This window comes from Chamaea fasciata, unplaced genomic scaffold, assembly GCF_029207755.1.
Source record: "Chamaea fasciata isolate MVZ Bird 193981 ecotype frontalis unplaced genomic scaffold, bChaFas1.0.hap1 SCAF_11, whole genome shotgun sequence".
Taxonomy (NCBI): Eukaryota; Metazoa; Chordata; class Aves; order Passeriformes; family Sylviidae; genus Chamaea; species Chamaea fasciata.
In genome coordinates, this window is record NW_027094096.1 from 20,967,762 (window position 1) to 20,985,796 (window position 18,035).

The following is an 18,035-nucleotide window of genomic DNA, read 5'->3' on the forward strand; positions in this document are numbered from 1 at the left end:
GAAGTGCCCTGGCAGGCAGGGACACGTCCCAGGAAGGTGCACAGGCGATGGCTTTGGCAGGACGGGCTCTTGTGTGATGGGGACACACTTGGCTCAACAGGAGCTGTTTGCAGAGCTGATTAATGAACCACAATTTGTTCCAATAGCCCACAATCTATTCCATGTGCAAGTGCTGTGATACCTCAAAATGTCATGTACTCGAAAATACTTCCCTGTTTTTTTTCTAGTTTTCCAAGTGCAAAAAGGGAAGTGGTTGAGTTTTTTGTGTAGTGCAAAAAACTGCCCTTAATCATCAGTAAAGAAGTTACCATGAGCCTATCTTTCCCCAAGATCTCGGTATGATGTAAGTCATTCTCACTGTAAGTACGATGAGTGTATGTTTTCTAATATAATGTTCTCTGTGAAAACATACAGTTTTGTTTATTCATGTAGTACGGGGAAGGATTGGGGGATTTAATTCATATCAAAATAAGCCTGATTATGAAATAATTTCCTCCGACATACAACTATTAATTATTGGTCAATGGATTAGGAACTGCAAGCACAGAATGAGATAAGCAAAGTGTTATTCTGTTACCAAAAATCTGCAGTTGCATACAAGGTGACAACTCCCTGTGTTGAAAAATCACATCTCCTGTGGATTTTATCTGCATTTCTCAGATCCTGTGCTGTCATGGACTTTACTCTGGCCCAAGTTCAGCTATTTCTGCAAAATCTTTACAGCTCATTGTATCATCTGTAGCATTTCATGGCTGTGTTTTAAGTTTTTCCTCACGGTTCCACCTTTAAGTTCAGACTTCTTCCCAGCAGTTCTTAGGTGTGGAGGTTGGGGAGCTGCTGTTTTGGCGGCAGGAGTGGAGGTTGGGGAGCTCCTGTTTTGGCAGGGTGGGAGGTTGTGCTCAGGGCAGCTCCTGTTTGGGAGGCAGAGGTGGAGGTTAGGGTCAGAGGAGCTCCTGTTTTGGAGGTTTGGGGTCAGGGGAGCTTCTGTTTTGGCAGGGGGGGAGGTTGTGTTCAGGGGAGCTCCTGTTTTGGAGGCAGAGGTGGAGGTTGGGATCAGGGGAGCTCCTGTTTTGGAGGCAGAGGTGGAAGTTGGGGTTAGGGGAGCTCCTGTTTTGGCAGGGGTGGAGGTTGGGGTCAGGGGAGGTCCTGTTTTGGAGGTTTTGGGTCAGGGGAGCTCCTGTTTTGGCAGGGGTGGAGGTTGGGGTCAGGGGGACCCCTCTGTTATTTAAGCTTTCTGGTTTTGCAGGCAGTGGTTCCAGGGTGCTCGTGCTTCATCTGCAGGACTGTTTCTATAGAAGCTGGTGAAGTTCTGTGCACTCCTCATGGTTCTGTGCTCCTGCCCCCCTCAGTGACCCTGTGTGGGCAGGAAGGGCCCGTGGAGGGCTGAGTCTAGAGCGGCGTCTCGTCACTGTCATCCCCCTCCTGCTGCTCCTTGGGGTGTGCCCTGAGCCCCAGCACTGCCCTGTGCTTGCACAGCACGTCCAGCAAGGATTTCCTAAATGATTTGCAGAGGAAAAAGTAAATGAAGGGGTCCAGGCAGGCGTTGAGAGAAGTCAGCCACAGCGTGGTCTCCTTCAGGTAGAACAGGGTGTTCCGAGCAGAGCAGTCAAACACATCTCTCGTCTGGCTCAAGGTGTAGGGGATTCTGGTGAAGTGGAATGGCACAAAACAGATAAAGAACACAGCAATTATTATGAAAACCTTGAAGTTGACAGTCTTTTTGGATGCCTTCCCTGTGCTTCGTGTCCTTTTGTAGGATTTGTACAGTTCCTTGCTGATGAGGAGGTAACACACCACTATGACTGCTAAGTTAACCCAGAAGATGAGCTGACAAATGTAGTTCACAATTTCATGCCAGACCAAGCCAAACTCTGATTTGAGGAGAGCACACTTCCTTACACTCTTGGGTGTTTTCTTCTTATTATTTAAAATCATGTTGGGCAAGGAGAGAGCGAACATGGACACCCAGATGGCTGTGGACAGGATCTTGGCAGCCAGAAGGCTCTGTGGGGTTGATGTTCTGAATGGTGAGGTGGCTTTCTGGTAACGATCAACAGTGATCAGACCAAGGAACAGGATGCTGATGTACATGGTGAAGTAAAACACAACCTGAGTGACCTGGCACACAAACCCCCGCAGGACCCAGGACACCAGCTTGGCATCACTGAGGATTTTAAAAGGAAAAGTCAAGATCATGAGGAGGTCAGAAATGACAGTGTTCTTGAGGAAGATGATGAAATTGGATTTACTGGATATTTTAAAGAAGACCCACATTGCCAGGCCGTTCATAGTGATTCCCACCAGGAACAGAAATGTGTAGAGTAAAGGGAAGATGACTTGGCTGATCCTGCTGTCGCTGGTGCAGTTGCTGTCATTCCTGGAGGTGCTGAACTGGGTTGTGGCTTTCATTTGCATTGTGGTATTTCCTCTCCCTGGAGAAACAAACAGAAAAAAAAAATGAAGAAGAAATTGAGAGTTTTATCTGTTATGAGGCTTCAGCCTTTTCAGTCAGCTTTGAATTGTTGTGGTGTGAACAAATGCACTCAGCTGGGGGGGCCAGGGCAGCTCTCAGGTGTGCAGTGATGCAGTTGTTCGTGTGACTGTATCTGTCTGTGTAAAACAGGCACTGGGGGAGTTGATGTGCTCTCAGCTGATGCCCAAATCCCTGACAAACTTTATTTCTTCCTAGAAGGCAGGAGAAATTGGCTTTTGCTCTGAAGAACGGAACAGGTCCATGCGGCAGGGCAGTGCTGCGGGCACAGCCCTGGCAGAGCAGGGCCAGCAGCCCGCGGTGCCCCCGGCCAGGGGCAGGCACTGGGGGAGAGGCTGTTCCCTGGGCAGGGGCTGCTCTCCCTGAGGGTCCTTGGCAGCCCCTGCAGCTCTTCACCCCGGGAGTGGGCAGCAGGGCTCCTGTGGGCTCCCCCGGGGCAGGCAGGGGCGGCAGCAGCAGCTGAGCATCCCAGGCCTGGGGCTCACACCCTCCTCTGCCTGTGAGCTGGTCTCTCAGCCAGGGACAGCTGCAGATTCCAGATGATGCACTGTGAGCTTCTGCTTCTGTTTTCTGTGGAAAAGAGAGGGAAATGAAAATTTAAGAAATAACTAGCAGTTTGCTTCCTGCCTTTGACTGTCTCCCAGAGGCGCTTTTTGTAAAGGGAGCAGGGATTTGTCAGACCGCGCAACTTTTCTGAGCACGGAGCTGCGTTCCCGTCTGCCCCTTTTGGCCCTGTGAGCCCTTAGTGTTATTTCTGTACACAGAATTGTCTCTTAAAACTTTTGAAGTGCTTGAAAGAAGTAGTGATTTGTTACTTTGGAGAAGGTTATTATTGAAGGAAATATTTCTTCCATGTGTGACTTGTAGAGCAGTGCTTCAAGTTTTTAAGCTGTGTCAGAACGTCAACATTATATGATATTTACATGTAATTGAAAGACTGACTGTGCTGTATCTGTCCCAATTATAATTGAAAATTGGGGCAAGTAGGATTTGTCTAGTCATGAGTAAAACTTACCAAAATTCTTATTGTATTTTAAATCAGTAACAATGGAAACCTGCCAGGGCTCCATTGAATATTAAATTACTGGGGTAACCTTTTATATCTGTTCAGTTGAGGATGAAGGACAGAAGGCCAGGAAGGACAAACCAGAGGCATTCCCAACCCTGGAGACCACATTCACAAAACTGCAGCAGTTGTTTGTCCTATTTTGGTCAACACCAGGTGACATCTCAGGGAGTGTGGCAAATGGTGACCTCAGGGTGCTGCTGTACCTGAGGAGCCCCCAGTCACCCCTGATTCCTGATGTTCCTGTTCCCAGATCTCCAGCAATGTCCTCCAGCAGATCGTTGGCTTTGCCTCACAACATCCTGCCCTCTGCCCTTGGCTCCCACATCCCGCTCATCTTCCACCTCATGGAGCCACCACTGAACACCAGTGGACTTACAGACCTTGCAGTACGGGTGAGCAGAGTTCATCTGGGGAGTTATGTCAGCACAAAGCTGCAGTGATTTTTTTTTAGGAAGGCAGAAAACCCCGAGATCTGGACTGCAAATTCCCCAGATTTGATGCCATGTGCTTGTATCTGTTTCAGTTTCCTGTCCCATGAAACAGAATGCTTCAGAATGGGCGCTTCCCCATTCTGTTGTACTGCGATAGTTGTGGAGCATCAATACATGGATTTTAGTTTCAAATCTTTCAAAGTTAATAAAATTCTAGATTATTTTAACACAAAGGATTTTAGGATGGGCTTTTCTGTTTTGGACCCAACCATCGTAATATTCAGTAACGCATCTGATTGCCTGAAATACCGTGGATTTCTGAGGAGTGGCTCTGAGGGATGCTTTTTCAGGGGAAAGGAATTGAGCTTCCTCTTCTCCTTTTTCTCTAGTGAATTGCGTTTTTGTTTGCCACACAGTTTACCCTTAATGTTTCTTGGTTTAGTTTTTTTGCTCCTGTTTTAGGTGTTTAACTGGGCGTTACTTTCAGTTTGTTATTTGTGCGTGTGTTCTCAGCTGCTGAACGAGCTGAGTGTGGTGGAGGCTGAGCTGCTGCTGGAGTTGTCCAGCCTGGCTGGGAGCCTGGACAGGGCTGTGTGCCTGCACCTGTGTGTGTGCCTGCACCTGTGTGTCTGCATTTCTGTGTCTGCACCGTGGCACCCCGCCTGCCTCACCCTCAGCTCTGAGCACACCACAGGCCTTCCAAGGGTTGGTGGCACATACGCCTTTCCAAAGTGTGGTTTTGGTCTCTCTTCAGCAGAAAAAGCCTTTAGGTTCAGGTAGCAAGTGCAGCAGGGGGCTGTAGGTGAGCTCAGGACAATTCACCTCCACAGCCTGTGCTCCCCTACCAGGGAGGACCCCCACCCTTTGAAGCCTTGGCTGGGGAGGGGGTGAACCCTGGTTTCCTACCCACTGGCCCTGCTCTGCTCTGGGCTCCCCGAAAGCCTCTGCCACAGGTGACACCAAATGTGACTGAGGCCTGTCAGCCTGATGAGGGTCTGTCAGTTCCCCAGCTGACAGAGGGGGGAAGATGGGTTTATATGTCCTGTGACAGTGTGGGACACGTTTCTCCGGTGCATTGGGAGGAACTTGGGATGGTTTCATTTGCAGGTTGTGTGGGGTGGTGAATTCAGCGTGTTGTGGACCCCTCAGAGTGTTCCTCTCCAGAAGGATCCATTTTAGCTCACCTGTATGACCTGTCCGTGTCCTGCAGCCACCTGAGGAGCCAATCTGGACACCTGTCCAGGTGCGTGGTGAAGGAATTGCTGTCATCCCTCTCACAGACTGATGCAGGCTGATGGGGTTTCTCTTTGCTTTGCATCCCCTGGCAATCTCCGCGGCCTTTGCAGCCTTCTCCTCACTGATGCCGCTGCTCTGCCCGGGCCGGGGCAGCGTGCGGGGCCGGGCGGGGCGGCCACAGCCTCGGGCAGGGCCGGGCGGTCCCGGCACCGCGGGGAGCAGGGGCTGTGCGGTCCCGGGGGACGTTCAGTCATCGAGGATGTGCGCTGCCGATGCTGTGTGGTCCCTGGAGGGTGTTCTGTGCCCTGGGGATGTTCTGTCCCCGGGGTATGTTCGGTCCCCAGGGGATGCGCGGCCTCCTGAGGATGTTCTGTCTCCGCGGGCTATCCGGTCCCGGGGCTTTGCAGTCTCCTGAGGTTGTTCAGTCCCCGGGGGATGTTCGATCCCTGGAGGATGTTCGGTCCCCGGTGCTGTGCGGTGCCGGGGTTGTGCAGTCTCCTGAGGATGTTCAGTCCCCGGGGGATGTGCGGTCCCCGGTGCTGTGTGGTGTCCTGAGGATGTTCAATCCCCGGGGCTGTGCGGTCCGCGGAGGATGTTAGGTCTCCTGAAGATGTTCAGCCCCCGGAGGATGCTCAGTCCCCAGGGACTGTGCGGTCCCGGGGGATGTTCTTTCCCGGGGGATGTTCAGTCCCGGGGGTGGTGCAGTCGCCGGGGGCTGTGCGGTGCCGGGTCTGTGCAGTCTCCTGAGGATGTTAGGTCTCCTGAGGATGTTAGGTCTCCTGAGGATGTGCGGTCCCCGGAGGATGTGCGGTCCCCGGCGCTGCAGGGAGCAGTGTCTGAGCCCTCTCCCGCCTGTGTCAGCCAGGGCTGCCCTGCCCGCAGCTCGGAACCCTGCCGGTGCGGCCGTGCCCCCATCGGGTCCCCCCACCCCGCTGACTTCCAGGGCGGGGGGTGCCTGGTTCTGCCCCGGGGCACCTCGGCAGCGGTGCAGGCAGGGTTGGACCGAAAACCCGCAATATCTCAGCTGCCGCAGCTGTGGTGCTCTGTGTAGGTTTCCTTCGGTGCGGGGAGAGGCACAAACGTGTTTGAGTTTGTGAAGTTTTATGCTTGCACCTTCAGTTCCTTGATTTTTAAATTAAAAAAGAATTAGGTTCCCGTATGCCGTTATTTTTGGCTTTGACTTTGTAAAGGAGGAGTGGAAACCTTTCAGATGCAAATCCACAACTCGTGGTACTCACAAACTGCCCCAGTTGCTGTTTCCCCTCCTGGTTTGTGTCCCTTGTTGGGGTCTGCAGAGTTCAGATTTGTGGTTTCATTTCACAGAGAGCAGGAAAGTATTTCTCAGTAATAACATTTTAAGAGGTTTACAGACACCTGGCAGCAGTAGCATTTAATCAGAAACACTAGGAAAAATAAATAGGAAATAGAGAAGAGCTACACAAGTATCTCAGCTCTGTGTTAATTTCCTCTGCTTACAAGCTAAACTTCAGTAACACAATAACAAGTTTTGTTAACATTAATCTACAATAGCAAGTCAAAACAGTGTCTAGTAAGAATACAAGGTATTAAACAATTTGTTAAAGAAATGGTACACAGAACTTGTTTGGAAGCACCTTTTCTTTATCAAGTAGAGCTAGAAAATCCTGAAAACTGTTAATAAAATTTATGTATACATTTTGAGACAGCTATATTTAAGGCAATAACATTACATTCATGTTGGTCCCCTTGCTGCCCTCGAAACACCCAACCCCACTGCATGTCCACAGTGACATTTCAGCTCCTTTCCAGCGGGCTGTCAGCCCAGCTGTTTCTCTGTCAGTTTGAAGCAATAATAAATTACAATTCACCAATGCTCACAGTTAGAGACTCACCCTCAGTGGATTGCTGTGTTCTGGTCTCCTCTGCAGTGTCTTCTGAGGGAGGGGTGTGTTTGGTTTCGTGTGCCTGGAACAGTTACTTATCTTCCCTAAGCTTCCTCTTTTTAAATAATTCTTTCACTTTTTAAAAAAGTCCAATCTCCTGACCACTCCTTCAGCATTGCTTCTGGTGCAAGTGCTGTCTCAGAGCGGAACACTCCTGGATTTCTGTCTTTGCTGTTGCACTGGCTGCCAGAGCACAGGGTTAACATCAGGCACTGTTCTTCATGTAATTAATTACTCTGCTAATTGCCTCATCCTCCTGCCCTGGGGTATCCAGATGTGGAGCAGTGGGCAAGGGCTGGCAGTGATGGGGGTGCCCGGGCTGCAGGACATGTTTTATGTTAACTTCAATTCATAGATTCTTTTCAGCAACGAGGAAGTCTTCCCAGTTGGGCTAATTAGTGGAATTTGTCCCTGTGATATAAAACCCCACGCTGGAGACAAACTCTCCTTGGGATATTTTGGGTGTGAAAGTTGCATTCCTCACTAACACCTATTTTTCTCTCCACATATTGGTGTCCCTGGCCTGGGACAGCTCTTGCCTTTTTGTCCAATCATTAATGTCAAAACATGAGCTTAAATTTCTTTATTTACTGATTTCCAGACCCTGTCTGTTCAGTCATCTTATTATCAAATGTAGCTTTTAATTTGGATAAATTTTCTCATTTCTCCCTAATGAATTCCCTCTGCCCCACTGCAGCTCAGTGGGTCACTACAGCTGAAGGAGGTGGCAGTGTTGGGAAGAGAGGTCACGTCCCCTGCAGGGATGGTTGATGTCCCAGGATGATGCTGGGGAAGACGATGTTTGACGATGGAAGACGAGCAACTTACCCAGTTGCTCAAAATTTCAGTCCTAAATGTCCAAGAAGTGATGTGGAAATCCAAGACTTTGCAGGAAAACTTGAACGAACTCGGTGTGTCAGCCTTGTTATCTGGTAGATGCTGCTTATCCAAAATGAGTTCGAAAATGTGTATGAAGTGCTAATCCAGCCAGGATTTTGAAGATGTATATGAAGTGCTAACCCAGCCAGGATTTTGTCGTGCCAGCAGCTTTCCTGCAATGTGCATTTGTAGGCAGCTCTCTGTTTTTGGTCCTCAGTAGGACCAAACTGAGGCAGTTTGTCCCTCACCTTTGTTCCAAGGTGAAGCAGGTGATCTACTGCAACATTCAGCCTTCAAACTCCAGCTTACTGTGGGACCTGGGGTTCATGCTGGGTCTCCTGGAGTCCCCCTGAGCTCACACATCAACTCCTCGATGCTGGGCAGGGCCTGAGTGACAGGGCAGCAGCTTGGTCTGCAGTGCCCTGCTGGGGGTGTGTGTGGGGCAGCAGGGTTGGGCCAGGTGAGCCCACCTGGGGCTCCATGGGCCCTGCAGACTTTGCCTTTCACCTCTTTGTTCTGTGCCTTCTTCTCTGCAGTCGTTTTCATTTTCACCCCTGTTGCTGGAAATGCATTGAGTGAAGTCCTGTGAGTTTTGTGGATTCAGTCTGTGTGGTTCAGCAGAAGGGAGGGAGGAACAGAGGCACTCACTGTCACTCAGGAACTGGTATCAGCACTTGTGCTGCTCCAGACTGAACAGCTCAGGACAATCTTTGCTTGTTTGGAGTCTGGAAATGAGGGAAGGTTCTGCATTAGGTCATTACCTCCTGTTATGATGGGTGTTTCATTCATTAAACGTGTCATTTATAGATTATGGATTTTGTCTACATAGATTTTTTGAATAATCTGATTTTTAAAAGTATTAAGAGTTTTTATTGGGGGAATGGCTTTAAACTGACAGAGACTAGGTTTACATTGGATATGAGGAAGAAATTCTTCCCTGTGAGGGTGGGCAGGCCCTGGCACAGGATGCCCAGAGCAGCTGTGGCTGCCCCTGGATCCCTGGAAGTGTCCAAGGCCAGGCTGGACAGGGCTTGGAGCAGCCTGGGACAGTGGAAGGTGTCCCTGCCCATGGCAAGGGGTGGGATGGGGTGACCTTTAAAGCTCCTTCCAACCCAAACCAGTGTGTGGTTCTCTGGAGTGTGGGGCATCCTTGGCAGGGCAGAGCAGCTGAAGGGAAGAAGTTTTGTAAGAGCACAAAAGGGAACATCTAAATGCAGCCAAACCAGTTTCATTCTGGAACAGGGAGAAAATAACTTGCACTGGGGTGAGTCAACTCTGCTGTTTCTTAAGCTGTTACATAATCCTGAATCATGCCCCAAATCCCACATTACCCTGTATGGGATCTCTGAGGTAAAATTCTTTAATGCCAGTTGATTTTGTGGCTTGTCTCCCTCCTGCCGGCAGTGCTGGCCGGGCAGAGGGAAGGGTCCTGCAGTGACCTGTCAGAGCAGCACTGAGCTGAGAAGCCTCACACTCCTCTGTCCCTGATGCTGCCACAGGAGAGGCTTTCCCAGGTGCTCATTGTTCACACGGAGCAGCTGTGGGGTGTTTGAACAGTGGCCTGATCACACTGGACACAAACAACCCCCTGAGTAAGGAAACACCAGTTCTTTGCTTTGACGTAAATATTTATTGCTTTCCAAACCTCTGGGTTCCATGAGAGTGCTGCTGTCCCTGCCAGGTCAGTGCCATCAGAACCTGCGTGTGGAGCTGGCAGTGAGCTGCACCCTGCTCAGCTCCAGTGCCCGGGGGTCCTGGGAGCTCTGTGCTGCTCTTCAAACCGTGTCTGGGGCTTCAGCCCTCTGCTCTGCACTGTGGGTGTAAGTTCAGTGTCTCCTGAGTACTTGGGACACCTCTTTACCCCAGGTTTCCCCAGAGAGGTAGCTGGGCTTCCATTCTACACGAAATGTGGAGCACCAATTCAGTCTTGTGTCTAGTTGAATTTTCAATCATTTTGATGAGATTCCTGATTGATTTCTATCAGTTTTCACATCTTCAGGATTAATGTAAAATTTGAGCAGTGCTTAGAGTTTTCTCGTTGCAGCCTTTTCCTGTCTCTCTGGTGGGACGATGCAGAGTACCCGAGTCAGGCTCCAGCAGGAGCAGGCAAAGCCCTGTGCTTTTCCTGAGGTGAGGATGGATGTGTAAATAACTGTCTCTGTTTTAAGGACCACGTTTTGGTGTTGGGTGCTCAGCTGTAAAAGGGGCACCACACTTGGTTGTTTCTTACTCACCTGATGCTGTTCATAGCTCCGTTACAGTCAGTAGGATTATGGTGTCTGCCCTGATCCAATACCTGCTTCCAGATCTTTGCCTTCAGTTTGAGCACTCGCCTTTGGGAGCAGGCTGAATCTGTGTCCATGGGGACATTCCTGTCCTGAAGCTGAGGAAGGAGTCTCAGTGTCACCTGGTTTTACTGAATCATAAAATCTCCTGAAGCTTTTGTAAGGTTTATGTTTTTTATTCCAGAACTTTGGTATTTGAAACTGGTAATTGTTGAAATTCAAATGAGAGCTGTCAATATCTGCCCCTGCTCCTGCACCAGGTGAGGAGTGCAGAGTCCAGGTCAAAGACAGACTTTCTCTGGTGGGTGACCCCAGTGGAGAGGCTTTAGGCACATCTGGCTATTCCAGATGTTGACCCCGACCTCCACCCCTGAGTCCCAGTACCTTTAAACTCAGGCAAGTCCCTCTCAAAGATAGATATGAAATAGGGGCTCAGATGGGTTTTTTGTGTTTTGCCACAAGCCCTGAGTGTCTGCCGTTGTGGAAGTTGCAAAAGCATCACTCTGAGCAGCTCCAGGACTGGTGAGCGTTGTTTTCCAAACAAGTAACTGCCTTTGGATTGGCACGAGTTCAGCTTGTTGGCACCCTGCATTAGTAGTTCAAAATTTTTACTTGCTGTGCTGAAGAAAAGCATCAGCTAAATGGGAGCTGTTGCAGTTCTGTGCTGAGGAAGCAGCTCCAGTTTTATCGGAGCATTCTGGGATGGCTTTAGGTTCCTGTGGCCTTGGTGCCACTCTCTGCATTGTGTTATCTCCCTGCCAGGTTCCTCCCTCTCATCCTTCCTGGGTGAGTGGTGAGGAGTGTGGCTGGTGGCCCCTGATTACAGAATTGCCTACCCCAGTCCAAGGCAGGGCCTTGAAAGCTGCAGGAGAGGAGCGGGAGAAAGGGCAGCACTTGGGGTCATCTTCTATGGAGAGAGACAGAACCAAAAGAGGTCTGACACTGGGGAGCCCCTGCGCACAGAGCTGAAGGGTGTTTGTGCAGCAGGAGTTTACTGAGGACTGGAGTTCAGCCTCACAAAACGTCATCAGCCCCAGAGGGGGTTCAGATGTCTTCTGGTCTGACACTAAACACCATTGGTTTCCGAGGAAGAAATGTGGCAGCTCTGTAACCCACCTGCCAGGGGCTACTTTGCAGCTTGGTGCCGGGAAGTGTCAGGGACGTAAAGGAACAGTTAGAGCACTTGTTGTCTCTTCCCTCCTGTAGCTGTAGATTTCCCTGCTGTTAAGGTCCCACCATTGTCATGCCACTTGCTTCCTGTTGGGAATTAAGCTTGAGCTCATCTCTAGCTCCGAATGTGTGAGAATTTTAATTACTTAATGGTTTTTTATTTTCCTTCAGTAAAGTACTCTTCCGTGATGACTGAAATGTGTTTGTACTTCCTTGTGGTTATGCTAGACGTTCTGATTAATCAAGTCCATGCTGGAATTTTAGAGCAAGTCTGGCAGCTCTTGTTCTAATCGGAGCCTTTAGGGGAAACTTCCTTGGGACCTACTTGAGACCACTAGCACGGATTAGAAGCTTCAGCTGCCTTGTCTCCACCAAAATGACATCCCTGGTTAGACGAAGCAGTGTCTGAATAAGCTGCTGTGTTCCTGCTCAGGCCTTCAGGTGTGTGGGCAGTTCTTGATCCCTCAGGGCCCCCTGAGCTGGGGAGCTCAGTAACAGCTGGTGCAGCTGGGCTGGCTCTGCCTTCTTGGATGGTCTTCAACAGTCTTCAGTGCCTCTGCCAAGGCTTTAATTGACTAAACCAGACACAGACTCAGCAGTGCCACTTCGGGGGGGGGGGGGGGGGGGGGCAGACAAAACAAGGAAGGGACTGAGGATGGGAAGTATCAAAATAACTTTACTAATGAAGTGCTGTGTTTGCTTCTCCTAAAGCGTGTCCCTGCTGAGCCAGCAGCCGGTCCTGTCCCTGGTGCTCATTAAGGGGCAGGATGAGCAAAGGGAAGGGCTCCTTACAGCCCTGCACAATCCAGTTACTCAGGTAAGACCAGCACAGAACCGTGAGCACCCTCTGTCAGGTGGGGGTGTGTCAGCAGTTTTGTGTGTGTATGATGGTGTAAACCCAGGAAAATTACAGTGCTGTGCCAAAAGGAGCAGTTCCAGGAGGGAAAAATGGGGAAGTCTTGTTTCCTCCTTGGAGTGTGAATACATCTTTTCTCCTAAATTTGTTACAGAGGAAAGGAATGAACTGGAGTCTGATTTCAGTTCTTTCTAGGAAACACAATAAAGGTGTTAGTCCTGAGACCATCTCTTCCCAGTCCCTTGCTTGATCCTGGAAAGTTTTTCAAGTTTAAACCTGTCTTTCTTTAGGAAAATCCATCACCCTTTCCAACTGGCACAGATTTAGAGTTTTGCATATTGTAAAAAGCAGCATTCCTGGTCCCAGCCTGGCCACTGCCTGCAGCTCTCCTTTGTGCCTCCCGAGGTACTCACAGCCTCTGCTCTCACCCGCTGAGCCCCAGCCCCCAACAGCTCCCTCAGGCTGAGCATACAGTGCCCAGAGCAGGGGTTGTGCCTCCTTTCTCTCAGTTAATTTCTGTCAGCTGCTGTGACATGAGAACTGGCGCCGTGGTTATTTCCCGAATTGCCCCTCAGCTCAGGTCCGGGCTTTGTCACAGCCCCACATCCCAGGGAAATTCATTCCTTTGATGGATTCTTTTTCCCCTGGGGGTTAGAGGTTCTCTGCTGTCCTGGTGTGGAGGTGCCTCCATCTGGGAAAGCTTTGGAGCCTTTATTCTCCCTCTTCCTCACCTGAGCACTTTCCTGAGGTGGACGCTAATTCCTCCTGATTTTGGCAGTGTGTGCCTGTCGTGGATCAGACCCCTGGACCTCCTGGCAGGCAGAGCTCCCCAGGATGACACTTGTCTGTCCTCCCAGTGAATTGTTCACCACCGTGCTGGGTGTGCTGGGGGTTCCTCATCCATGGGACACCCACCTCAGACCTGTCAAACAGCTCCCAAGGAGGGCCTGAGGGGAACAAAGGGGCTTACATGGATCCAGTGAAGAAATTAAAAGTAGGTGTCATGTATGTAATTTTCAGCATTTCCTTTGAACTGCTTTCTGGGCTCATCTTTTAATCCCGTCATTCCTTGTGCCTGGGAAGGCCTCTTGGAAAAAAGGGAGAGACTGAAACATTCAGAGTGATAACAAGGAGAAAGAGAAGAAAATAAAAATACAGCGATGTGGGAGGAGCTTTCTAGGATTTTCTTCATATTCAATTAAAATTGGGAGCCCTGCAAGACACTCAGTTACTTTTGCTCATGTTTGGGACACTAGACTTGTATTATGTACTTTCTATGTTGCATTTAAAGAAGAGATGAAAAGAAAACTTGTGTTCTCCGAACAAAGAGAAAAACCCAAAAACCTTGCACAGCCACTTGCTTAAATTTAGTAAAAGTACAAGGAAATGATTCATGCAGAAAGTGGATGTTTTCTAATAGTGAAAGCAGCGTGGTGCTGTGTCCTGTGCCTGTGTCTGTCTGGCTGAGGGATGTGTTTGCTCCCCATGAGGAGCTGGGGACAAAGGCTCCCAGAGCATCAACGGGGCCTGACAGCTGCTGCCACTGCCCAGGCCCACCTGGGACACGGTCACCTGTGGGACACGGTCACCTGTGGGGCATTGTCACCTGGGACATCGTCACCTGTGGGGCATGGTCACCTGTGGGACACGGTCACCTGTGGGGCACTGTCACCTGTAGGACATGGTCACCTGGGACATTGTCACCTGTGGGACATTGTCACCTGTGGGACATGGTCACCTGTGGGGCATTGTCACCTGGGATATTGTCACCTGTGAGGCATGGTCACCTGGGACATTGTCACCTGTGGGACATTGTCACCTATTGGAACCCTGGGCACTGAGAATTCCAGACTCTCTGTGCTGACAGGCACTGACCCCCAAGCAAACACTGCATTGGACCTGAGGCCATGGAAGAGGGTTCCAAAATTGAGTGAGAGCACTGGGGTTGTGTGTGTGTGGTTTGAACAGAAGTGTGTGATATCACAGGGTGCAAAACTGCATCCCACTCGTGTGCATTTGGTGCATCTTGTGGAGGGCAAACACCCTTGCTGTTTTTTTCTGACTCAAACTGTGATGTACAGAAGCAAGTGTGTTGTTCAGCTTCCTTACATCCTGACTTCCCTTTGATTCCAAACCAGGGTCTTCAGCTGACAACCAAACAAAAGGTGTCCCCTTGGGATTTATTGAGGGTCACAGAAATCCTGCCCCCTCTGTCCTGGGCATGGTTTGGGACTGTTGGTGTTGACAGAGAAGTGACCAGTCTTGTTTTTTCTTGTTAGTGAATTCCAGTTTTAAGGCGATTAACTGGCTCCAGAGGGCAGCAGCACTTTGTGATGCTTTGAGAAAAACTGCTGTGACTTCTCCAAGCAGAAGTTTCAAAGTTTGGTTCCAGTTATAAATGTTACATATTTATTTCTGAAGCTCCAAATACAACTAATCTGTATTATAACTCTGTAAAGTCTTCAGAATACACCAGAGAGTGGCTAAAAAGTTTAAGGAAATGCTACTTTAGAAAACAAATGTATAAGATAACCTTTGAAGTCTGACAGAGAGATACATGGCTTTTAGCAAATTGCAGAGAGTGCATAAGCTGTTGCCACCTGGTAAAATTGGCTTGACACATTAAAATGTTCATGTCATGCTTTTGGTCTGACATGGAGCTTTTGTTCAGCAGTTGTAGTGAGGTGCTTTATGTGACACAGAACATGCAGCAGCCCTCAGTCTCTGAGCCTTTCTCATTCCCATTTACAAGTGCCAGTCTTCAAAGTTACTTTGCCCATTTAAATTTTCAGGCCAGAAATCAGGTTTAAGCTAGACTGTGCCTCTACAGAGATGGATTTATCATCATCATTGTGTAGAGCTGATGGATCAGCGGCGCCCTGTAATGCTCGGGGGGAAGGCAGAGGATGCAATTTTGTTTGGGGTGGTTTGGTGTGTGTTTCTTGCTGTGGAAGGTGGGAACAGCAGCAGGATGTGCCCAAGGCTGTGACGGTGTGAGCACGGCTGAGGGTTCTGCCCTGACAGAATGGGCCATTACTGGAATAATCAGATCTTGTCACTTCCAAAAGCAGTAACAGCTAACAATTTACCCACAGAACCATTGACTTTCATAGAATTCAGTTGTTTCTGGGAAGAAAAGTGATGTTATGAGGTTTCGTTCTGACTATCTGTGCTGGAAGGCTGCCCAGATAATAATTAGTGAAGCTGTTCTAGAGCTGGTCCACAGGACTTTGGTCCTGCCCCAGGGAAACTGCCACACTGTTAAAAGCCTTTATTGGTAAGGCAAAGCCAGATGTATGTTTGAAGAGGCTTTGCCATTGACCCTGTTTTCTGATCTCCCACGTGTGCAATCATTGCTGGTGCTGCTGGGGTGTGTCAGAATGGGGGATCCATCACCCTGTTTGCAGTTATTTAGGCACACTTGGATTTGCAGCAAGTGCACAGGGAGGGTTCTCCAATCCTTATCCAACTGGTAGCCTAAGTTGTGATGCTGCTGCTTGCAGTGGGTTATCAAAATCTCTTTCAACCTCAACTTACACATCTCTGTGAAGATATCCTGGCTAGAATGGCAAAGGCTTTGTTGGAGGACTTGGGTTTGTATTTGGTTTTGTGGGGAACTGGGCAGCTGCAGGGAGGGAAGGATCACAGCTGCTTCCAGCTCCTGTCTGTCACTGACCTTTTTCTGGTGAAATGGTTTCAGAAGTGGCCAAGAAGCTGTGCAGCATTCCAGTCACAGGGCACTGCTCCCTCCTCCTGGGAGAACACACAGCCCACAGGGTCAGCGCTGAGCAGCAGGGCTGTCCTGCAGGAAATGGCCCTTTAGGACACGGTTGGTGGGGTGTGTGCAGAGCCAGGCTCGCTGGGGCTGTGTCTGATGCTGCTGGATCTCGCAGGGGAAGCCCATGGACCAAGCTGCTGTTCTCACTCCCCAGGCTCAGCCCCTGCTGCAGCTCCTGCAGAACCCGGGGTTTCAAACGTGTTTAAGGTGAGCACAATTAGGAACAGCCTGCTATAGAAAATTAGAGAAAATGCAGTCATGCTGGAATTGCAGCTTTTGAGTTTAAAAGCATTAATTTTGTATCATTTTCGTCCATTTTTGAGGGGTTTTTAATAGTTCTTCTATCTTGAATGGACTGATGCAAGAGTGTCACTGCAGTGGGCGCCTGCCTGGTGCAGACCCCTCTGCCAGTTCTGCACAGCAAAAGGTGGTCTGGGTGGGGTTTGTGTTCCCAAAAATCCCCAGTGTGCTGGTTGATGCCTTTGTCTCACCTCAGCAGTTACAACAGCCTGGGAGCCAGGAGATTACACAACGTGTTTGAAGTGAAGGATTTGGTTTCAGAAAGGGAAAAGATGCTGAAGTCTTGTAAAACACTGAAACTGCCTTCAGTAAGCAGCAGGTTTTGCTGAGCGAAGCTTGGGCAGTTTCTGCAGCGCCCACGGAGTTATTAGGGTACAGGATGACTCCAGTTTTATTCAGCACGTCAGGCTTCCAACGATTCGCTCAATTAAAAGCATTAGAAGCACATGCATTTTCACTGGGTCTAATGAGAAAAAATATTGGGGATTTAGGAGGGAGATCTGTAAAGCTGAGAGAGCAGAGCTGGATGGTGGAGGCTGAGTTTGGGGTGCTGATCCCGTTGTGCTCAGTGCCGCAGCTGCAGTGGGGCCTCCCTGAACCCTCCCCTTCTGCAGAATGAGCACCCTGGTGGGACAGGGAGGGAAGAGAGCAGATGTTCTGGAAGTTCTGAGATGTTCTGAGAGCATTCCTTGTGTCCTTGCTGTGGGGTTTGTTCTGCCCTGGCTGGGGCATTGTGGGGTTTGTTCCTGCCCTGGATCAGGCACTGTGGGGTTTGTTCCCCTTTCCCCTTTCCCCTTTCCCCTTTCCCCTTTCCCCTTACTTTCTGGACAGCAGAACATGAGTTCTCTTCCTATTTCCATCATTGTTTTTTGTGCTGCAGTTGATGTGAATATGTAACAAGGTTGGGTTTAGGGTTATTTTGGGGTTAGGTTTATAGATTTAAATATCTGGACTTTTGTGGGCCTGTTTGATGAATGTTATGGCAAATTTTATGAATTTGGTGCTTCTTAGGTCCTGTTACTTTGAAAGAGGACAAAGAATGCTGGATTTATTTATTTGTGGGAAATACTATTTTATTTAATTTTTTTTTTCAAGAACTGCACTGGATCAGACTGCTGAACTAAAAGGCACTTCTGATTTTGGCATAAAATTTAATTTGTTCATTAAAATGTTCACCTCTTTCTTCACTGGCAGAACAAGCATTGTCTGAAATCATGTATATTTGGCTGTGATTTTCATATCCACTTTATAGACTTCTTTGTTTAAAGAACCAATTCCTCTTGCTCTTACTGCGGCAAGAAGGTGCTGAAGTGGGTTTGTTGCTTATATTAGAACTTCCTAAAGTTTATATTAAAAGCCACAATATGATGTTAATAAACCTACTGGAATACCTGGTAATACTTTTTTTTCTGTTTTGTGCTAACTTAATTTGCTTCTTAAACCTACCTGGCTGCTCGACTGAGGAATCACAATTCTAAATTGAGATTCACTTTGATGTGATTTTTATTCTATTGAGCAGTCTTTAAAAAATACTTTTGTAACCATGAGAAGGCGATGCCACGCTGGAGTGATTCTACACCCAGTCTGTGTGCATTGGTCCAACAGTGCTGAGCAGAGT

The 18,035-nt window shown here is 49.0% G+C and overlaps 1 protein-coding gene across 2 annotated transcripts; it reads right to left on the reverse strand.

Annotated features, from left to right (window-relative positions):
* Positions 1-240: 240 nt before the first annotated feature.
* Positions 241-7,166, reverse strand: P2RY12 (purinergic receptor P2Y12). 2 transcript variants are annotated; one of them, XM_066193611.1, is made up of 2 exons: positions 7,099-7,166; positions 241-2,432 (listed from the first exon to the last, which is right to left on the reverse strand). In XM_066193611.1, exon 2 carries the CDS (start codon positions 2,413-2,415, stop codon positions 1,390-1,392), a length of 1,026 nt encoding a protein of 341 aa, XP_066049708.1. In that variant the 5' UTR covers positions 2,416-2,432; positions 7,099-7,166; the 3' UTR covers positions 241-1,389. The 2 variants fall into 2 exon arrangements, with proteins under 2 accessions (XP_066049708.1, XP_066049709.1); XM_066193612.1 differs by lacking the exon at positions 7,099-7,166 and adding an exon at positions 5,176-6,017 and having other exon boundaries at positions 241-3,061.
* Between the last annotated feature and the right edge of the window lie 10,869 nt (positions 7,167-18,035).